Source organism: Carcharodon carcharias, chromosome 5, assembly GCF_017639515.1.
Source record: "Carcharodon carcharias isolate sCarCar2 chromosome 5, sCarCar2.pri, whole genome shotgun sequence".
Classification (NCBI taxonomy): domain Eukaryota; kingdom Metazoa; phylum Chordata; class Chondrichthyes; order Lamniformes; family Lamnidae; genus Carcharodon; species Carcharodon carcharias.
In genome coordinates, this window is record NC_054471.1 from 29,362,096 (window position 1) to 29,386,361 (window position 24,266).

The following is a 24,266-nucleotide window of genomic DNA, read 5'->3' on the forward strand; positions in this document are numbered from 1 at the left end:
CTGAATGCTCAGATTCATGATAATTTAACTTGGCACTTGACAAAGATCATTGGCCCCTTTAGAAACTGGCAACAAAATGTACCAAGTAGATTTTTGCTTACTGCTAGAGAATTGTGTCTCATTCTCAACACAGTATCTTATTGTGATAAGGCATTTGATTCATATTAAGTCTGTAAAGCTTTGCTGTGTAATGTGCATGCTGTTTTCAGTCTGCAGGTATTTAACCTCTACCCCTGTAATGCACAGGATGCATAGGATCACAAAATGCAATTGTTTACCATGTGGCTCACCATATCATCTGAATTTTAAATTTTTTTTGACTATGCACGTTTTGTTTAGTATTGTAGCATATCATTTCAATACAATTTAAAATGGTGTATTTTAAAGTTCTGAGATTTAATTCAATGTGGCATAGAGAACATTGGTAAAACCTGGTGCCACTTACCAGTAAGAGAAAAGTTTATTGCATCCATATTGTGTTACATCCTGTTTGGGGGGGGTGGGGGGGGAAAAAAAGAGAAGAAAATCCTTTCAAAGTTAGTGTACTGAATTATGTTTATCACACCCATTTATACAAGGAGGGGATGTGAAGAAAAATTTTTTTTACCCAGAGGGTGGTGAAGGTCTGGAATGCGCTGCCTGGGAGGGTGGTGGAGGCAGGTTGCCTCACATCCTTTAAAAAGTACCTGGATGAGCACTTGGCACGTCATAACGTTCAAGGCTATGGGCCAAGTGCTGGTAAATGGGATTAGGTAGGTAGGTCAGGTGTTTCTCACGTGTTGGTGCAGACTTGATGGGCTGAAGGGCCTCTTCTGCATTGTGAGATTCTGTGATCAATAACTTTGTGATCTATTACCACAATTTAGAAAGTTAGAAGTGAAAATTGTACCATGGTCTCCTCTTCCATGACAAGATGTCATAAAGCCATTGTTTCAAGCAGCTAGCAGTGCCATGCTCTTGACATTTTCTATTCTAGAGCAGATTCAACTTCACAGCAAGTCTGCTTCGTTGTTAGATTCCTACCCCTACCCTCCCCAAATCAATTCCAATGGAAATTAACTTCTGATATTTTCAATTTTTTCAATTATCACTGGTCAATTATCTCTGACCAGAGATAACTTAGACAGAAGTCAGGGCAGTGAAAGCAAAGGCAGCACCTGGGATCAACAAGATTTTTTCTCTTTATCCTTTCATGGCATCACTGGTAAGACCAGCATTTGTTGCCCATCCTTAATTACTATTGAACTGAGTGGCTTGCAAGTCCATTTCAGAGGGCAGTTAAAGGTCATTGCTGTGGATCTGGAGTCACATGTAGGCTAGGCCTCTGGATTGCTTGTCCAGTGACATTACCAACATTATGCCACCATCTCCACAAGATATCAACATAATGCCAGAGTGTCCTGAATGTTGTTAACATTGGGATACTGACAAACCTTTACAACAAAATTTATTGAGCAGGATTCCTACCAGAGGAACATATGCAGTCAGGTTTCATTAAGCTCCCAAAGAAACCAAAAGCCTTGGAGTGTTCAGAGCACAGGACAATTAGCCTCATAAGCGAGGTGATGAAAATGATTTCTAATTATTTTGTAAAGAAATCAGTCTATAAAAGCAGAGATAAATGATAGCCAATCATGCATCAGACCAACGAAAGGAACACGAGATGGCATCTTTAACTTGAGGGTAGTCATTGAAAGATACAGGGAAATGCAAAAACCTAGTGTATTTATGTTTTATAGACTGCAAGAAGTCATTGGAGAGTCTACCATCGTGAAGTAAAGGAGTGTTTAGACAACTCAAACTGATATGATAAAAGGATAATTCAGAATCCATACTGGAATCAATCAGCAGTGGCAAGACCTGTTAGCAGTTTGTCAGACAGCTTCCCAATCAAAAGGAGAGCGCACGAGAGCCAGTGATGTGCCATGTCCCCAAAACTGTTCATCCTATACAATCTTCAGAGATGTAGATTGAAACATGGCAGGGGTTGAATGTCAACAATTGGAGATACACAGATGAAACTGCATTGATTGCAGAGTCAGAAGAGGCACTACAGGAAATTGCAAATAAAGTGAAAGTAAGGAGCGAGGAACATGGATTAAGAATAAAATGTGAAGAAAATGGTGATAAGCAGAGATCTAACCCAGGAAATTAAAATTGAAATCCTGGGACAAGGAAAAAGGTTCATATACCTTGGGCAGATTATCACAGAACGATGGAAGATGAGATTGAAATTTGAAAGATAATTGAGGTAGTCAAGACCATCTTTGTCAGAAGGAAGGCCGTGTTAACAGAAACTGAGTGCAAATCTGAGGAAAAGCATGCTTTTGTCATCTTTGTTATATGCTTAGGAGACATGGATAACAAAGAGACTACTGATAGACTGAATACATTTGAGATGTGGACATAAAAAAACAATGTTCTGCATATCCTACAGGCAGAAAAATAAGTGCTGGAAATGTTTGGAGAAAAAAAAATTAATGCATAACAAAGAGAGAAAGATACAATACTTCATTCACCTAGAGCAGACAGTAGATAAGAGACAGTTTTTGGAGGAGAAAAGGAGAAAATGGAAGACAGATATAGTGGATAAAAGCAAAAAACTGCGGATGCTGGAAATCCAAAACAAAAAAAAAATACCTGGAAAAAACTCAGCAGGTCTGGCAGCATCTGCGGATAGGAGCACGTTTCGAGTCCGAATGACCCTTCAACAGAACTAAGTAAAAATAGAGGAGAGGTGAAATATAAGCTGGTTTAAGGGAGGGGGGCAGTGGGACAAGAAGAACTGGATAGAGGGCCAGTGATAGGTGGAGATAACCAAAAGATGTCACAGACAAAAGGACAAAGAGGTGTTGAAGGTGGTGATATTATTGAAGCAATGTGCTAATTAAGGGTGGAAAGCAGGATGAGCAAGGTACAGATAGCCCTAGTGGGGGTGGGGTGGGAGGAAGGGATTGAAATAGGCTAAAAGGTAGAGATAAAACAATGGATGGAAATACATTTAAAAATAATGGAAAAAGGTGGGAAAAGAAAAATCTATATAAATTGGAAAAAAATTGGGGGGCAGAAAATAATCGGAAAGGGGGTGGGAATGGCGGAGAGAGTTCACGATCTAAAATTGTTGAACTCAATATTCAGTCCGGAAGGCTGTAAAGTGCCTAGTCGGAAGATGAGGTGCTGTTCCTTCAGTTTGCGTTGAGCATCACTGGAAAAATGCAGCAAGCCAAGGACGGACATGTGGGCATGAGAGACGGGTGGAGTGTTGAAATGCCAAGCGACAGGAGTGGACTGGATGCTGTTTGCTTATGTGCAATGCATCAGGATAGCAGAGGACAGAGGTGGCAATCCATTGGTGTCATCTTCCCAGGAGGTTGATTGCCATGAACAAACAATGATTTTTTTTCAGTTCAGAGAACAGGTCACAACAGTATCATCTGAGGAAGGGGTTGCTGGATAATGGGTTTAAAAAAAAACACTAGAACACAGGATTTAGAAAAATTTCTACAGTGTCAGATATGGAAATGGGGCCAAATAATGAGCATGGCAAAATAGATTGCCTTGTTAGCAGTTGTTTTAAGTTCTTTTCCCCTTGGATTACTAAACAATTTAAGAAATTACTGGAATGCCAGGAACCTGTGTTGAAGAAAACTAGGTTTTTTCAAAGGTGGAATTGAATAATTTGGATTCAGCATAATTTTTCACTGGAATTGTCCTGGGCTTTAGACAGCAAAGTCCAAGGGGGATCTGTAATAATCAAATTTGAGAAAAAGACTGGGGTTGTGAGAGCGTTGACGATAAAACTAGCCCATCATACCTTAGTCTCCGATAAGAATTCACAAATTTGCAAAAATTAATCTCCATCTAATTTTCCATTACCAAGCAGTTTTAATACCCTTCGCCTGCACAGAATGCTCTCAAAACAGCATTTCCTCTTGAATAGGATGGTTTTGTCTGAATATTTTGTAATTAGTTCCATCTTGGAATCCAATATAAAGCTCAAACCATTTTTCACCTCAGCAATCACAAGCTCACTTGAGCTCAACAGAAGCAGGACTAGAGGGGGCCATTCAACTGGAAAAAGCTAACTCTTTAGTCTTATTCCAATAGCCTGTTAAAATTTCTTACTCCCCGCCTACAAATATTTGGTAATCACTTCTCTTTCCACAGAATCTCAGAAGGAGGCCATTCAGCCATCGTGTCAACACCAGCTCTCAGAATCACAGAATCTCAGTGCTGAAGAGGCACTTCGGTCTATCTAGTCTGCACCGACACGTGAGAAACACCTGACCTACCTACCTAATTCCATTTACCAGCACTTGGCCCATAGTCTTGATTGTTATGATGAGCCAAGGTACTTTTTTTTTTTTAAAAAGGATGTGAGGCAACTCGCCTCCACCACCCTCCCAGGCAGCATATTCCAGACCGTCAACACCCTCTGGGTAAAAAAGATTTTCCTCACATCCCCTGTAAACCTCCTGCCCGTCACCTTGAACTTATGTCCCATTGTGACTGACCCTTCAACTAAGGGGAACAGCTGCTCCCCATCCACCCTGTCCAAGCCACTCAATCTTGTAAACCTTGATCAGGCTGCCCCTCATTTTTCTCTGCTCCAACGAAAACAACCCAAGTCTATCCAACTTCTCTTCATAACTTCAATGTTTCATCCCAAGCAACCTCCTAGTGAATCTCCTCTGCACCCCCTCCAGTGCAATCACATCCTTTCTATATTGTGGTGACCAGAACTGCACACAGTACTCCAGCTGTGGCCTCACCAAGGTTCTATACAACTCCAACATGACCTCCCTACTTTTGTAATCTATGCCTCGATTGATGAAGTGTCCCATATGCCTTTTTCACCATGCCACAAACATGCCCCTCTGCCTTCAGAGATCTATGGAAACACATGCCAAGGTCCCTTTGCTCCTCAGAACTTCCTAGTGTCATGCTGTTCTTGGAATACTTCCTTGTCAAATTACTCCTTCCAAAGTGTATCACTTCACTTTTCAGGGTTAAATTCCATCTGCCACTTATCTGCCCATTCAACCATCCCGTCTTTATCGTCCTGTAGCAAAAGACACTCAACCTCACTGTTAACCACCCAGCCAATCTTTGTGTCATCCGCAAACTTACTAATCCTACACCCCACATAGTCATCTATGTTGTTTACATAAATGACAAATAATAGGGTACCGAGCACAGATCACTGTGGCACACCACTGGACACTGGCTTCCAATCACTAAAGCATCCTTCTGTCATCACCCTCTGTCTCCGACAACAAAGCCAATTTTGAATCCACCTTATCAAATTACCCTGTATCCCATGTGCATTTGCCTTCTTTATAAGTCTCCCATGTGGGACCTTGTCAAAGGCTTTGCTGAAATCCCGATAAACTACATCTACTACATTACCCTCATCTACACACCTGGTCACCTCCTCAAAAAATGCAATCAAATTTGTTAGGCATGACCTCCCTCTGACAAAGCCATGCTGACTATCCCTGATCAAACATTGCCTCTCCAAGCGGAGATAGATTCTCTCCTCCAGAATTTTCTCCAATCGTTTCCCTACCACTGACGTGAGACTCACTGGCCTGTAGTTCCCTGGCTTTTCTCTACAACCCTTCTTAAATAGTGGAAACACATTAACTGTTCTCCAGTCCTCTGACACCTCCCCGTGGCCAGAGAGGAAGTAAAAATTTGGGTCAGAGCCCCTGCGATCTCCTCCCTTAGCAGTCTGGGACAAAAATCATCCGGACCTGGAGATTTGTCCACTTTTAAGCCTGCCAACACCTCCAATACCTTTTCACTCCCTATAGCAATTTGCATAAGAACCTCACACTCTCTCTCCCTGAGTTTGATACCTTCATCCTCATTCTCTTGGGTGAAGACAGATGTGAAGTATTCATTCAACACTCTAGCGATGTCATCTGGCTCCACCCATAGATTGCCCCCTTGGTCCCGTTTGGGCCCTACTCTTTCCCTGGTTATCCTCTTCCCCTTGACATACTGATAGAATATCTTGGTATTTTCCCTGCTTTTACCAGCCAGGGCTTTCTCATAACCACTTTTTGCTCTCCTGATTGCTTTAAGCTCCACCCTGCACTCCACTAATGCCTCCACTGATTTGCTTCCCTTGTACCTGCTAAAAGTCTCTTTTTCCTTCTCATCGTAACCTGAATATCTCTGGTCATCCATGGTTCTCTGGGCTTGTCACTCCTTCCTATTGCCTTAGAGGGAACATGTTGAACCTGCACCCTCCTCATTTCCTTTTTGAGTGTCCCCCATTGCTCCTCTGTAGATTTCCCCATAAGTAGCTGTTCCCAGTTTACCTTGGCCAGATCCTGCCTTATTTTACTAAAATCCACTCTCCCCCAATCCAAAACTTGTCTATTTCTTTGCCATAGCAAACTTAAACTGTACCATATTGTGGTCGGTGTTGCTAAAATGCTCTCCCACCACCACCTCAGCCACATGTCCAGCTTCATTCCCCAGAATTAGGTCCAGCACTGCACCGTCCCTTATTGAACCCTCTACATACTGACCTAAAAAGTTCTCCTGTACACATTAAGAAATCCACTCCATCTAAGCCCTTAACACTGTCTATCCCAATTAATGTTGGGAAAGTTGTAATTACCTAATATAATTATCCTATTATTATTGTTTTTACACACTTCCACAAATTGTGCACATATTTGCTCCTCAAATTTCCCACTGACTATCTGGGGGTCTATAATAAAGACCTAACAATGTGGCTGCCCTTTTTTTTATTCCTAAGCTCTACCCACAAAGCTTCATTCGATACCCCTTACAAGATATCACCGCTCTTTACTGCAGTAACTGACTCTAACTAACAATGCAATGCCTCCTCCTCTTTTACCCCCTCCCTTCTCACCTGAAGATTCTATATCCCGGAATGTTGAGCTGCCAATCCTGCCCCTCCCTCAGCCACATCTCTGTGATGGCTACTATATCACAATTCCACGTGTCAATCCTCACCCTTAACTCATCCGTTTTACCTGTAATACTCCTGGCATTAAAGTAGAGGCCATCCAGTCTTGCCTTACTCCCTTGACACTTAATGCAGCTGTACTCCCTCTGACTTGATTCTGCTAACATTGTGTCCCCTCCTCCTGCTAAATTAGTTTAAACTCCTCCCAACATGACTAGCAAACCCGCCCGCAAGGATGTTAGTCCCGCTCGTACAGGTCCCACCTTCCCCAGAAATGGTCCCAGTGATCCAGGAATCTAAAACCCTCCCTCCTGCACCAACTCTTAAGCCACATATTCATCTGCGCTATTCTCCTATTTCTGAGGTCCTTAGCACGTGGCACTGGGAGTGATCCAGAGATTACAACCCGAGTGTCTTGCTTTTTCATCTACTGCCTAACTCCTTGAATTCTTAATGCAAGGCCACATCCCTCTTTCTACCTATGTAATTGGTACCAACATGTACCATGACGTCTGCCTTATCACCCTCCCCCTGCAGCCGTTCAGTGACATCCTGGACCCTGACAACAGGGAGGCAACATGCCATCCTGGAGTCACACTGATGGCCACAGTAGCACCTCCAAATGAGCATCATGAGTTAGTGTCATTCTCCTGCCTTTTCCCCATGCCCTTGCACATTGAACAGAAACAAGTAATCATCCAATGCCCTCTTGAATGCCTTGACTGAACCTGCCTCCACCACACCTCCAGTGCATTCCAAACTTGAACCACTCACTATGTGAGAGTTTTTTCTGCACATCACATGCGCTTCTTTTGTGAATCAATTTAAATCCATGCCCTCTCATTTTCAATCCCTTGACAAACCAGCTTGTCCCCATCTACTCTATCCAGCACCCTCAGGATTTTGAACACCTATAAGACCATAAGATGGAGGAGAATTAGGCCATTCAGCCCATCAAAACTGCTTCATCATTCAATGAGATCATGGCTGATCTGATAATTCTCAACTCCACTTTCCTGCCTTTTCCTCATAATCTTTGATTCCCTTACTGATTAAAAATCTGTCTATCTCAGCCTTGAATATACTTAATAATCCAGCCTCTATAGCCCTCTGCGGTAAAGAATTCCACAGATTGACTACCCTCAGATGAAAATACTTACTCTGAGATTATGCCTTCTGGTCCTAGACTCTCCCACAAGGAGAAACTATCTCAGCACCTACCCTGTCAAGCCCCCTAAGAATCTTATATATTTCAATAAGTTTGCCTCTCATTCTTCTAAACTCCAAGAGTACAGGCCCAACCCACTCAACCTCTCATGAAAATCTCTCCAGAGGATCAACCTAGTGAGCCTTCTCTGGACTAGCTCCAATGCCAGTACATCTTTCCTTATCAAATCAATCCTATCAAATCCCCTCTTAGTCTCCTCTTCAAGGAGAAGAGTCCCAACCTCTCTAATCTATATTCATAACTGAAGTTTCTCATCTCTGGAACCACTCTTGTAAGTTTCTTCTGCATTTTCTCCGATGTGTTCACATCCTTCCTATAGTGTGGCACCCGAACTGTACACAATACTCCAGCTGAGCTCTAACTAGTGACTTATATAAACTCAGCATAACCTCCCTGCTCTTGTATTCGATGCTCCTATTAATAAAGCCCAGGATACTGTGTGCTTTATTAACTGCTCTCTCCACCTGTCCTGGCACCTTCAATGATCTGCCACCTATACACCCAGGTGTCTCTGCTTCTGCACACCCTTAAGAATTGTACTCCTTATTTTACATTGTCTCTCCATATTCTTCCTACCAAAATGACATCACCTCACGTCCCTGCATTGAACTTCATATGCCTACTCCACCAACTTGTCTATTGCCTTTTGAAGTTCTATATGGTCCTCCTCAAAGTTTACAATGATTCTAAGTTTTGTATCATCCACAAACTTTGAAATTGACCCCTGCATACCAAGATCTGGAGATTATGCATTCTACTGATGCTAATGTGCTACATTAAGTTTGTCTCTCAAGTTAACTCCACAACCAGTGGACAGAGTTGTGCAGTTAATTTGCTTAATCCAATCACCTTAATTTTGTCTGCTAGATTTTTGTTCTATGTCCATGTTCTGCTAGTCTCCTCAATCTTCTGTCAATCCTCCCAACATCAGCAAAGATGTCTTCTGCATCCTCAATATCTCAAAACTAGGATACAATAGATGCCATCCTAGACACTGGTAGTTCTCACTCCAATTCAGGTTGCAGTATCATGTCCAACTTCAGAAAGTGCATCACAACTGTTGGAGATGTTGTCTTTTGAACAGAATGTTAAACAGAGGCACCTCTCAGCAGCGGATGCAGAAGAACTCAACAACATTCAAAGAATAGTAAGCAGAGAGCAATGCTAAGGCTGCTACTGCAGCAGAGGGTGCTTCAATGGCTGTAGTCTTCAAAGAGAGGTAAGTGGGGTTGAGGGACACTTGGTTAGGCAGGCATACTGCAATTAGAGGCTGTGGGGGTGTTGAGGCAAAAAGGCGGTGGTAGCATTGCCGTTGGTGGGAGGTGGGGTGGGGTCAACAAAGCCACTGGGATGCCCTTCCATGGGCCATGAAGTGCTCATTTGGAGCTTGTTGGGTTTTGATGGATAGTCGCCCCATGTGGTGGTGGCCCCCACTCCATCACAGTCAAAATGCCTGTTGAGTTTAAGTGGCTGTAGGCAGGTGACAGATCTGCCAGCTTTCTCACTTCTAGCAAAATGGCAAGACTGGTATTCCCACACCATTGCGCAAGCCTTCCTGCTGCTCGGCCTGTTGCCAAAGGCCTGGTAAAGCTGGCCTGTGTCACGGTCTATTGCAAGGTAACATGGAGAGCACTTCCAGCATTCATGTTTTCTTTCAAGTTCCTAAATCAGAGATTACAAATCCTCCACTCCAATATAAGAATGGATACAGTAACAGTATAATTACGTGCTGTGAATGGAGACAAGTTACCTATGCTGACACAGAAGAACCTGGAAGAAAAGTTCATTCTTTTAACACCCTTTAGGTTCTACTTGAAGATGGTCCCCAAGCTTGGGCCCTAAGCTCTTGGTTTCTCTTCCTAATGCTCACCTCTCTCCTTTAAGAGGAACCTAAAAACCTCTCTTTAGAAGGACACTTGTGTCCTTCAGCTGGATTTCATTTTTGTTGTTCAATTACGTCCCTAGGACCCACTGTGGGACATTTCACTATGTGGAAAGCACTATACAAGTGTTTGTTGTTGTTAGTACAAAGGCAACTTCAAGAAGTTGGAATTAAACTTGTCTACAACCTCAAATACAAGCTCAGTGCAATGGAATTGTCAGAACATAACACAATCTCACGTCACTTACAGGTGCAGCTCTTTTGGAATAGTGCAGACTCTTGCTGTTTTTAATGTATAGGTATGAGCTAATCAAGTGTCTGGGACAATGTGAAACAGAACTTGTCTACAACCTCAAATACAAATTTAGTACAATGGAATTGTCTGAACATAACACGATCTCACGTCACTTACAGGTGCAGCTCTTTTGGAATATTGCAGACTCTTGCTGTTTTTAATGTATAAGTATGAGCTAATCAAGTGTCTGGGACAGTGTGAAACAGAACATGTATAAGCAACACTGATGTGAAGGGAGACAGATGTGCACAAAACGCAATACTTAAATTTCCTAGATAGAGCCTCAAACATGTTTGGAAGTGGATGAGGAAGATCTTTCAATCCACCTTAATTCATTTACTTAAAAGATTTTAAAGGGAGTAAGTAGAAAATAAGAAACAGAACACATATATTAGCAAACAAGAGTTCTGAATTGGACCTAAAACGTAAACATTATGGCCAATGCAAACCATTTAGCTGTTGAACTAGCAACAGACTTTTGGACAATCAGCAAACAGTGGGGCCTAAAAAGTAGGGTCTAAATGAATTTTTTTTTTTTACTACATCTGCACAAATTACCACCCAACGAATACTCATACCAGTAAACGTTTGTCAACCCTTACTGCTGCTCCCACACATTCCTCAACTCCCAATTTGGGAATATTACACAGCATTGTGTGGCATTTAGCCACACAGACTTGGAGGGCAAGAGAGCTATGCTCACTATCAGAGGACTCTTGCCAAATTGTGCGCATGTAGTTGTCATAATAGAACATGCATAAACGTCTATTTTTTCCCCAAGTTGCAGAGAACCAAGATAATCCATAAAACCCCACAGCAGTTTAAGTGGCTTTCTTCAGGAAAGGAGAAATAATTGGGGCAAACTGTGGGCAAATAAAAATCAACTCAAGATTGTTTGAAAACAGTGCAAATATCAAACTGGTCACCTGGTTAGCACAGAACTTGAATACTGATGGAGACACAAATGTTGCCAAAGGTTTCAGTCTTAAACTCATCAGGACATAACAAGAATGGCAAATTTCAAGATCACAACCAATTTTTTTTCTTTACAAATATTCAATAGCAATATTCAAATATCAATCCAGAAAGTGATGGCGCATCTAATGGAGATGCATCCAAGAACCAGGTTCAGACAATAGTTAATTTTAAAAACACACATCTTGAACACAGGTGAATTGTAGAAAGCCCTACAAGGTGATATACCAAAAAGTAAACAGGAAAAGTTTCATATCTCAAAGCTAGAGAGACTGGAAAAGAAATGGACCCAATCACGGAATGTAACAATTCATTATTAGTGGTTAAGTCAGGGGTTGCACAGGGCAGAAGGGCCTGGCGTTGGCAGCACTGTTTCTAATATAGATCAACGACTGATTCAGAAACTTAATGCAGTGGGTCAAAATTTGCAAATGGCACAAAATTAGAAGGGGCAAAGGAATCATAAGGGAGCAGCCCAGAAACTTCAGGATGTATTAAATAAAATGCATAAGTGGATAGGAAAGAACAATGATGTATCATAATGCAGACAAGTGCACAGATGAATAAGTAATGACACATGAATCCCATGAATAGTGCTGAAAAAGCAAGGACAAAGCCAAGAGATCTACAGGTCTCCCGTGGGCTCCATGATGAGCAAGTTAATTTTACTGCTATCTATTAATTTAAAAGAAAGCCAAGAATGTCTAATCACTGAAGAACACAGAATCGAAGTCAGAGGAGGTTATGACCAAACTTCTGATTAGGCTACATCCCATGTGATCCAGTTCTAGACATGAGTGACATTCAAGCTCCAGAACAAGTGCAGAGGCCCATAAGTTTCAGCAATGTTAAAGGGCTGAACCATCAGTATAGTCTGAAAACAGGTGGGATTTGCAGCCTGGAAAGGGTTGTTAACTCTTGAGATCAATTCTCAGATAAGATTTTTTTTTGGGGTGGGGGGGGGGGTGCAAAAGTAATGCAAAAAGAAAAATTCAGAATCCCACAAATGAAATTGCGAAGGGAACACAGATTCAATCTAATAAAAACAAGACTTGGAACTAATGACTGCAATTTCTTCTTCACACAAAGTGACCAATGCATGGATACTTTCCAGGAAGGGAAATGGAGCATACAACCATGGACCGATTCCACAGATAGACCACTGAAAATGCACACAGAGGGGAGTTGGTGGGAAAAGAAACGTTGTTGAATCTCTGGTTAAATGAATAATTTGGACTGAATAGTCTTCCTCATCCATTGTTATCCTACGATTTTGTTCCTTCCAAAAGTTAGTCAAAAATAGCTGCTTCAAAATGGTTTATTAGAGGGTCAAAGTGACAGATTTGAAATGAAAAATTGTATGTGGTGGAGGGAATGGGGGGGGGGGGGGGGGCGGGGGGGGGGGTGGTGAAGTAGATGCACAATCAAGTTTCAACTTAAAAAAAAGACAAAATAATTATGAAAAATAAGACAAAAACATCCACAGCTGGGAGATGCAGAAAACGTTCAAGCTGACAGTCTGCTTCAATCAGGTCAAACATCACATCAAATACACAGTTAAAACCACCCTCTGACGAAAGCAATCCTCTGACAAGACATTCTGAACACTTATCAGGCATAAAGCTTTCCAGACAGACAAATTAATTTTCTTGCAGTTGTAATCAGCATTACAAATATATGCAACCCCTTCAGTCAAAGGATAATTCTTTAGTAGCCCCAATATTTCCTACTGAAAATTACTAGCCTATAATAATGATCAGATTCATTTTCTTCTTAAAGTATCTTCAGGAGGCTTGAATATTTTAATTTTTACTGTACTATATTTATGCCAAGTTTTTCAATATAATGCCCAAAACAAATAAGAGTTATTCTTCAGACTGACTTCCTCGAGTGTTTACTTTACAGCCCTTCAATACAAATCATGGCGGCTTAGGAAACACTGCTATTAACTTCACTGCTGAGACATTCTGCAGCAAAATAAATAACCTCGTTGATGAAATGTGTTTGGTTGGATGAACAAATTGAAAAAAGAAATCAAGCTCTGACAAAATGAGCTAGAGAAGCTGCAGTTAGCCTTTTCTGTCATTGGAAGACCAAGTCGGGGGTGATTTAGAGGATTGGGTTTTGATAGAGTAAATAAATAATAAAAGTTTCCAGTCAGAGGTTGCTAACTAGAATACACAAATTTATGGAAATTGCCAAAAGCAGTAAAAGTAACACCAAGAATATTGAGGAAGTGAGTGGTGATCTAGTACACATTGTCTGAAAGGGCAGTGAAAGTAGACTCAATTACTTTTAAATGGAATCAATTAAATACTTGAAAAGGGAACATTTGTATAGCTTCTTCAAATAGCTGGCACAGGCATGATGACCCAACCTCCTATGCTGTATTAATCAATGACTACAAAAAGAAAAGAAATTCTTGAGAATTTAAGAAATTCTCTTAAGAAAAAGTACTGAGCAAACTATTGGGATCAAAGGGTGACAAGTCCCCAGGACCTGATGGCCTATATCCCAGGGTCTTCAAGGGAGTGGCAGCAGAGATAGTGGATGCTTTGGCTATAAGATTCCAAAATTCCCTGGATTCTGGAAAGGTTCCAGTTGATTGGAAAAATGCTAATATAATGTCCTTATTCAAAAAAAAAAGGGATGGGGGGGAAGGCAGAAAGTAGGAAACTTCACTCATCACATCTTCAAAAGAATTCTAGCAAATTAGTCAAACACAATTTACTCTTCATAAAACCATGCTGACTGATGGATTGCATTTTGACTTTCCAAATGCCCTGTTACTACTTCCTTAATAATGGATTCCAATAATTTCCCAATAACAGACATTAATCGATTCCATTTGAAAGTAATTGAGACTACTTTCAATACATTATTGCCTCCCCAGTACCATAACTGTTAGTGCGGAAAATACCTGTTTTATTTAACTTGATTAATTTAGTTGACTACATAAGAAAATATGCTTAACAATCCAAGTTAAGTAACAGGAATAGACTAACAAATTCAGCTGAGACAGACAGCAAGTGGCTTTTAGATAAGAGGAAAATAAAAATCAGTTTAGGAGGCAACACGGTGGGGGCCGGAATTCCTGGCCAAATAATGGCCAGCTAAAAACAAAACACTAATTAACTAGCACAAGAATCAATGTCACTTCACCCCAGCAATGAATCAAACAAATATACAAATTAGAAGCAGTAGGCCACTTGGCCCCTCGAGCGTGCTCTGCCATTCAATAATCTTGTTTTACTAGGAAAGGCTGGACAGTTTAGGTTTGTATCCACTGGAATTTACAGTAAGAGGTGACTTGATTGAAACACAAGGTCTTGACAGGGTGGATGTGGAGAGGATATTTCCTCTTGTGGGAGAATCTAGAACTAGGGGTCACTGTTTAAAAACAAGGGGGTCACCCATTTAAGACAGAGATGAGGGGAAATTTTTTCTGAGGGTTGAGAGTCTTCAGAATTCTCTTCCTCAAAAGACGGGAGTAGAATCTTTAAATAATTTTTAAGGCAGAACTAGATAGATTCTCGATTAACAAAGGGGTGGAAGGTTATCAGAGGTAGGCAGAAATGTGGAACTGAGGTTAAAATCAGATCTTATTGAATGGCGCAGCAGGCTTGAGGGGCTGAGTGGCCTGCCCCTACTCCTAATCTGTTAATTCACTTGTTTGTAAGACAATAAAATCTCAGAATATAAAACAACTTCATTCATATTATGGAAAGATAAAATTGGATGGAAGACAGAAAATTTCAGCAAAAAAACACATTGGAAAACTAACTCCATACTGTGATCAAAAGCATTCTGGAAGTTTGTCAGTTGGATTTAAAAGAAATCCCAGCTGTACAAAAGTTAGGTTTTTCAAGTCAGAATTCTCAACCCCAATTCACACCTTTAGTCAAAAAAAAAACAAATTGTTAAATCTGGAAAAATCCACTAAAGATTAAACATTCATTCATTTACTAAATTCATTCATGGGATGTGGGTGGCACTAGCAAGGTAAGAGTTTGTAGCCCACTCCTAATTGCCCTCGAGCTGAGTGTTTTACTAGGCCAATTCAGGTCGCAGTTAAGCGTCAACCATATTGCTGTAGGCCTGGAGTCATATATGCCAGGTCAGGTAAGGATGACAGATTTCCTTCCCTAAAGGAAGGTTGTGAACCATATTAATTTTTATAATATCATTACCGAGACTGACTTTCGATTCTAGATTTATTAATGGAATTCAAGTTCCACGAGCTGCAGTGATGGGATTTGAACCAGTGTCTCCAGAGCATTAGCTTCTGGATTACTAGTCCAAAGACATTACCATCATGCCAGCATTCCACCCCACCCCTCCTCCCAATTCTAAAGTCTTTAAAAGGATCGAACTGGTGAAGCCACCAAACAATCTAAAAAGCACTGAATTTATACAAGCTAAATGGACTTGATTAGAAATCTTTGTAACTAGAGCAATCTGGAGGGCCACAGCCTGATTGAGATAGCATTGCAGGCATAGTGTCATTCAAGTTCAGGGTGCCATATTGCAAGTATCTATTTACAATAGTTAATCTACAGAAAGAGTAGGTTATTGGAGTCGGAGATAGCAGTGCCAAGTGTGGTGTCATTGAATGTTTTTTTAATTCAACAGTTTGTAGATTATATTTCCCATCTCTACATCAGGTACTGGGTACATATTAATTCATATTCTTTACTTTTAACCTTGGAACTGCCAATATCCTGTTTCTATACCCCAATCTCTAACAAGAATGTGCAGTAAACCTGATACAGTCCTGAGATTCAAGCTGCTTAACCCAGCACTCAACTGCAGTAGTTTGATTTCTTAATAAAAACTCCAATCTTGCTTGCTGCATGCCTCAAATTCCCCAACATTACCAATTTATAAAGTGATTAAGGTACTAACCTGTTCAAAAATGCATTGCCAAATGCATTAAGTTTCCTGAATGGCCTTTTTGGATCCACCACCAGAGCATTTCCTGGAATCATACCCTCCACATCCCCATTCATTACAGCAATGAAGCAGTCAGTAGTTGGCTCAGGTCCAATCCTCATTCCTGGAAAATCTTGTTCCAAAAGGTACCTGAGACAGAGCCAGAGAAACATCAATATTTGCAGCAATTAAGGTTAAAGGATGCAATTAATATCAACAAGCATACAAGCAAGCAACTGTTCAGGTGTCACCATAATTCAGCCTTCTGATACTGTCACAAAACACATACACATGGAGGTCACTTTGCAAGATCAATAGCAAGATGGATTACAATATTGTAGGCCAACTTTCAGAGCAGTCTCAAGTGTTGTGTGCGTGTGCATGCACATGTGTAATATGTGCATTACACACATAGCCCTATCAAAACAGTCTTTGCAATAATAGCAATGGTTCACAAAGAACACACCGATGTCCCCCTTTGCGGGGAAGATGACCCAGGAATTCCTTAAGCATTGTTAAATGGGCAGTTTATTTTAAAAAGGTTATAGAAACAGGAATACGCCATTCTCCTCAAAGCCCATTTTCCACTTAATTACATCATGGATGATCAGCACCTCAACTCCATTTCACCCACATTCACATGTTCTGTAGTATAGCTTTCAATCTCAAGTCTTGCAAATGTCAATGTCACCCAAAGCTTTTTGGGAGGCTGAAGGTAATGGGGAGAAAGATTTTGCATTTCCATTACCTTGTGTGAAAAAAAGTTTCCTGATTTTACTTCATAACTGAAGCAGCTGTATTATGCCCTTTGTTCTATCTTACCCAACCATATGAAACATGATCTTTTTATGCACCTTGATTTGATGCAACCTTGGCTAATTTCACCTTCCTGTACCATCCCCATATCCCTTTACATCAAAAATCTATCCAATATATACTCAGACTGAGCCCGGGCATCATTCTGGTGAATGTGTGCTATTTCCCCTTTCAAAAGCAATACATCTTTGAGGTGCAATGCCCAAAATGGAAATCTATACTCCTGATCAGGACTAATCAAACCTCTCAGAGAAAACATCTCTTCCTCCCTTTTGTATTCCAAATTGCAAAAGGCCAACACCTTTTTAAATTTAAATTTTTACTTATTCACTTTCAGTGATGCATTTACATGGATGCCCAAATCCCTTTTCTCCTTTGCAGCACCCAGGATCTCACCAAAAAAGGGGTGAACAGTAAATGCTGGCCTAGCTAGTGACACCCACACCTCATGGATGAAAAAACAAAAACTCCAATTTGTCTCTTGGTTCCAAAGTGGATCACTTTAGTTCCCCATGTTAAACACCATCTGCCACACTTTTGCCTACTTCAAGTCCCTATGCAAGTTCCTGTTTTCATCAACACAACTTTTTGTGCCACCCAAAGCAATATCAGTTGCAAAATTGGATGCATAGTTATATTCTATTCTGTCATTCAAGTCATTAATATATTTGATGAAAAGCCGAGACCCCAGTACTGATTCACCACTCATTTTAATGCACAAGTCAGAGAGCATTCCCATTATCCCCAATGTTGTCTCCAACTTGAAACCAACTACCCAACCTATGTTACCAGGTTACCTCCAATTCCATGTACTTTTCTTCTGCTAATAAGCTTATGTAGAACCTTTTGCAATGCCTCTAAAAGTTTATTTACAGAAATTCCAGAAGCCATCACTTTAGAGACATCCTCAAAAAATTTGACTAGTTAAAATCTATCCTGACTGGTTATACTGCCCAAGTGCTCAGTCACTCAATCCCTGATGAATGTGTCCAGGAACTTCCTCAATGCATAAGTCTTGTGTTATCTGGTTTCTCCCTCCATGCCAGCAAGAGCAAGGTTTTCAGAGGAAGAGCTAGGCCATTCAGGAATTCCTCATGTAAAGGGAAGTAAAAAGCTGGAACTCATCTTCCTCCAAAACTATTGTGGCTAAGTCAGTTGAAAATTCCAAAACCAAGACAGACAGATTTGTTCTTCAAGGATATTTAAGGAATATGGAACCAAGGTGGGTAAATGGGGTTAAGATACAGATCAGCCATAATCTAATAAATTGATGGTACAGGTTCAAAGGAATGAATGGTCTACTCCTGTCCCTATGATCCTCAAGTGTAGGCAAAGGTTTTGGTGGAGTTTAATCAGGTAAGATGGCACATCCCATTGGCAAACCTCTGGCTGCATGAACAACTCATCCTTAAAGTTAGGCCAGTGGTTTTCTGAAGCCACATGGGAGAAGGCCAGGTCTCAGTGACCAGGTGAGATATAGTTTCCCAGGCAATGGCAAACCTCCAACACTTCATTTTCTTATTAGCACCTAGAATCATATTTCCAGTAGTCAGTACTTTGCAGCTACTGAATGTGCAAGCAGCAACATCTTCCTTGAAGATAGTTTACATAATAGCCTGGAAAGCTAGGAAAATTTACTGCTAATTTTCTGCATTGCCTTTAGAATAACAGAATCACATTGTACATTTAGACAGATTAATTCAGTTCCTAAGATGGACAAAATTCTAATTTAAATACAAGTAACTATTCATGGCTCAAAGTCACAAGATAAATAACTAACAAATAGGAAAGCCATTTAGTCCATCCATCTAGAACACTCTACACTCTGCACTTGCTTATTTTTGGAGGCAGCTGTTATGCATAGCAGGTATGACTCAATTCATCCAATCATTTCATATATCATTTTCCCAACTTTCTGCCCTTTAAGTACAAGAATTCTAAAATGCTTTAGAAGTATTAAATGTATATGACATAGATAACTGAAATAATTCTGAAAGCACTTCAGGATGTCACGTATGAGGATAAAGTTGCATCTACACAGCTCCTTTTCTTCAGAAATCTGAAAACATTTGACATCCATTAACTTTCAAGTCCAATGATTTGCAAAGGCAGCTCTTTTTATATATGATCGCACAAGGAGCAAAGCCTCTTCTTTAGTAACTGGGGGACTTACTTCCCTACTGTTCAAACTGTGACATGGGACCTCTGGCATCCACTGGATGAGGATTAGCCAATGGGATAGGCAAACTAACACATTATCTAACAGCACACCTCCAGCAATGCAGCACTCCCTCAGCACTGCATTCTAAGATTGGGGATGGTTAAGGAGCTTAGGAGGTGGGGATATGGGACCAAGGATTATCACCAATGAGTAAGGCAAGAACGAAAGGGGAGTCAAGCAAGGGTAGTACAAACGCAATCTCTCCAATGTCAGCTGTCTCTCAGTTGGTAGCGCTCTTATCTGAGTCACAAGGCTATGGAATCAAGTTCCACTCCACAGACCTGAGCACAAAATCAAAACCGCCACTCCAGTGCAACACAGTGAGCATGGATAGGAAGACACTTTTCCCATTAGTAGAGGTCAATAACCAGGGGTCATAGATTTAAGGTAAGAGGTAGAAGGCTAAGAAGGGAGTTGAGGAGAAATTTTTTCACCCAGAGGGTGGTGGGAGTTTGGAACTCACTGCCTGAAAGGGTGATTGAGTCAGAAACTCTCGTAACATTTTAGTAGTCTTAGATATTCACTTGCGTTGCCATAGCCTCCAGGACTATGGGCCAAGTGCTGGAAAATAGGACCAGTGTAGTCAGATTTTTGTTGACTGGTGTGGACACGATGGGCCGAACAAATGGCCTCCTTCTGTGTTGCAAATACCTGACAGCATTGCGCTGTCGGAGGTGTCATCTTTCAGGTGAGATGTTAAACAGAAGCCCTGTCGACCCTCTCTCAGAGGATAAAAAATTCCGTGGCACTATTTTAAAGATTTATCCACCGTCTCCTAGCCAATACTCATCCCTCAACGAACATTACAAGAACAGTTATCCGGTCATTATCACGTTGCTGTCTGTGGGAATTTGTGTGCAAATTGTATGCCCCATTTCCTACATTACAACAGTGACCACACTTCAAGTACTACGTTGGCTGTAAGTACCTTGAGATGTTCTAAAGGTCACAAAGGGCCCTCCACAAAAGCAATCTCTTTCAAGAAAGTTTGTAGATGAGAGAATAATTGGAGCTTTCAAGACAGATCAATATATGTGTTAGTAAGGGTATCAAACAACAGGATAAAAGCAAAATACTGTGGATGCTGGAGATTTGAAATAAAAACAAAGTGCTGGAAAAACTCAGCAAGTCTGGCAGCATCTGAGGAAAGAGAAACAGTAAATGTTGAGTCCAATATGACTCCTCTTTGAACTCTGAAGAGAAATGGATCAATTCAGTTCTGAAGTCATATTGGACTCAAAATGTTAACTGTTTCCACAGATGCTTCAAGATCTACAGAGGTTTCCCAGCACTTTATTTTTTTTTAAATACTAAACAATAGAAGTGTGCATTTTAATAGGAATAAGGGGGCACATACTCCCTGGAAAGTAAGTCTAAATAGGATGGAGGAGCAAAAGGATGTAGGGGTGCTGATACATAAATAACTAAACATCACATGGTTTAAATAAAGCTAATAGAGAAAGCAAATAAAGCACCGGAATTCATTTCTGGAACAGAAGGAGATGTTATGGTGAGAACATACTTGGAGCTGTGTTCACCATAGGAAGATTACAGGAGCACTGGCAAAGGTACAAAAGAAATTTACAAGGATGGTACCTGAACTGAGGAGTATCAGACAAGACTGAACAAGCTGGGGCTCTTTTCCATATTAAAGAGGAAGAGGTTCAAAAGAGACCAGACTGGTTTTTAATATACTGAGAGGATTCAATAAGATTGACATGGAAGATGTTTGCGATTGCATGCAAGACCATAACTAGGGCCTAGTAATCTCAGGTGGTCATGAATTGCTGTTAAGCAATTCTAGAGAGAAAAAAAAAAAGCAAAAACTATAGATGCTAGACTCTTCAGAGTTCAAAGAGGAGTCATATTGGACTCAACATTTACTGTTTCTCTCTCCTCAGATGCTGCCAGACTTGCTGAGTTTTTCCAGCACTTTGTTTTTATTTCAAATCTCCAGCATCCACAGTATTTTGCTTTTATCCTGTTGTTTGATACCCTTACTAACACATATATTGATCTGTCTTGAAAGCTCCAATTATTCTCTCATCTACAACCCTTTTTTGGAAGAAATTGAAATAAAAACAAATGGCCTGGAAATGTTCAGCAGCTCTGGCAACATCAGACAGAGAATCCAGTTATTGTCTCAGGTAATTGTGATGGAAGGGCACAGAACTGAACTGTAACTCCCTCCACAGTACTGCCAGACTTGCTGCCTACAGGGTTAAGAAAATCTATTAACCCAGTGAGTGGAAAGAATATGGAACTCATTACAAATAGCCGAAGCAAATAGCAGACACACATTTAAGACAAGCAACGCAACTAAAGAAGGAATAAGGATCTGCTCATTATTTAAACAGGGATGGGAGAAGTATCCTGTGGATTACTGTAGTTGGACAAAATAACCAGTTTCTACACTGCACTCTCTGATACGGAGCAAAGGCAGGTAAACATAGCTGAGATGCAGATGAGCCCAGATCTAAAGGGATGAAGGAGCAGGCTCAGGAGGTCAAAGGATCACACAGAGAAGGGAGATATGCCAAAGCCACAACCATCCCAGATCCAGGGTGCAGGGTGATGGAGCAACCAAGCCAAGCTGTGGGGAATACTGTGCACAATGCCACCGGCACTGTCTGCTAACAAAATGCAGCATTTGCTCCCTCAATGTCCCCTTGACTACAGGGTACAGAGCACAAAGGAACAGAGCAATTTCCCTGCACAATGCCCCCTCCCTGAGCACAGTGATTTCTGTGCCATGCCCCCACCGCTCCCCTGGGGGCACACACACAGTGATATCCCTGCACAGTGCCCCCTCCCCTTGGGGCACACAGTGTTACCCCTGCACAATTCCCCCTCCCCTGGGGGGACACATACACACAGGTGATATCCCTGACCATGCCCCCACCCCTCCCCTGGGGGCACACACAGTGATATCCCTGCACTGTGCCCCCTTCCCTCCCCTGGGGGGACACATACACACAGTGATATCCCTGACCATGCCCCCACCCCTCCCCTGGGGGCACACACAGTGATATCCCTGCACTGTGCCCCCTCCCCTCCCCTGGGGGCACACACAGTGTTATCCCTGCACAGTGCCCCCTCCCCTCCCCTGGGGGCACACACAGTGATAGCCCTGCACAAAGCCCCCTCCCCTGGGGGGGGCACACACACAGTGATAGCCCTGCACAAAGCCCCCTCCCCTGGCAGGGGGCACACACAGTGATAGCCCTGCACAATGCCCCCTCCCCTGGCGGGGGGGGCACACACAGTGATAGCCCTGCACAATGCCCCCTCCCCTGGCGGGGGGGGCACACACAGTGATAGCCCTGCACAATGCCCCCTCCCCTGGCGGGGGGGGCACACACAGTGATAGCCCTGCACAATGCCCCCTCCCCTGGCGGGGGGGGCACACACAGTGATAGCCCTGCACAATGCCCCCTCCCCTGGCAGGGGGGGCACACACAGTGATAGCCCTGCACAATGCCCCCTCCCCTGGCGGGGGGGGCACACACAGTGATAGCCCTGCACAATGCCCCCTCCCCTGGCAGGGGGCACACACAGTGATAGCCCTGCACAATGCCCCCTCCCCTGGCGGGGGGGGCACACACAGTGATAGCCCTGCACAATGCCCCCTCCCCTGGCGGGGGGGGCACACACAGTGATAGCCCTGCACAATGCCCCCTCCCCTGGCGGGGGGGGCACACACAGTGATAGCCCTGCACAATGCCCCCTCCCCTGGCGGGGGGGGCACACACAGTGATAGCCCTGCACAATGCCCCCTCCCCTGGCGGGGGGGGCACACACAGTGATAGCCCTGCACAATGCCCCCTCCCCTGGCGGGGGGGGCACACACAGTGATAGCCCTGCACAATGCCCCCTCCCCTGGCGGGGGGAGCACACACAGTGATAGCCCTGCACAATGCCCCCTCCCCTGGCGGGGGGGGCACACACAGTGATAGCCCTGCACAATGCCCCCTCCCCTGGCGGGGGGGGGCACACACACAGTGATAGCCCTGCACAATGCCCCCTCCCCTGGCGGGGGGCACACACACAGTGATAGCCCTGCACAATGCGCGCGCACACACACACACACACACACACACAGTGATAGCCCTGCACAATGCCCCCTCCCCTGGGGGGGGGGGGGGGGGGGGGCGCGCGCGCACACACACACACACACACACGCACAGTGATATCCCTGCACAGTGCCCCCTCCCCTCCCCTGGGGACACACACACAGTGATATCCCTACGCAATGCCCCCTCCCCTCCCCTGGGAGCAGTGTGAGTGAGGTTTCTCTGCCCCCCACCGCCCCCTCTGCCCCGCCCCGGCCCGCGCTGACCCGCCTGACCTGATGAAGGTGGTCTTGCCGGTGGAGTACTGGCCGACCAGCAGCAGCATGGGCTTGTTGTCGAAATCCGCCTCCTCCAGGGAGGGCGAGTGGAACTCGTGGAAGCGGTAACATTCCTCGAGCGGGAGCAGCTTGGTTTTGTAGAGCTTCTTCAGGCCGTCGGTCACCGTCTGGAAGACCTCGGGGTCCTTCCTCCTCCGGTCATCCCTCCCTAACCAGCTGAACATGCTGAGGGGCCGCCTCGACGATTCAAGAAAACCGGTTAATGTAAAATAAGAACAGCTCCCTGGAGCAGGTAAATCTGTAAGAGAGCGAACCTCCCGCTGTTATTGTGCTTTTTGTTTTAATTCTCTGTACTGGTTGCGGTGATGTGCCCAGCTGCTCGATCCCCTCCCTCCCGGTGCCTAACGCCTCTCTCTCCCTCCCGCTCGCTCGCCTTTAAGGAGACGAGGGCGAAGCAGGCCCCGCCCACTGCCGCACGTCACTGGCTCTGACGCAACCCACCGCGACCTCGTGCCGCGCTCCAGCGGCGGGTTGACCAATCCGTTTCAGACGCTCCCCTCTCTCTCCCGCCCCCACCCCGGATTAACCAATCAGCTTCACCCACCTCGCCGAGGGAA

At 43.1% G+C, this 24,266-nt stretch overlaps 1 protein-coding gene across 1 annotated transcript in view; it reads right to left on the reverse strand.

Moving 5' to 3' along the window:
• The window catches only part of LOC121278228 (EH domain-containing protein 3), an 88,715-nt gene extending 64,666 nt beyond the window's left edge, over positions 1-24,049 (reverse strand). The window contains exons 1-2 of the mRNA XM_041188448.1: positions 23,647-24,049; positions 16,235-16,411 (exon numbers count right to left, since the gene is read on the reverse strand). Of these exons, the coding sequence (XP_041044382.1) occupies positions 16,235-16,411; positions 23,647-23,873 (404 nt within the window). The 5' untranslated portion in view covers positions 23,874-24,049. The remainder of the gene's footprint in view (positions 1-16,234; positions 16,412-23,646) is intronic.
• Between the last annotated feature and the right edge of the window lie 217 nt (positions 24,050-24,266).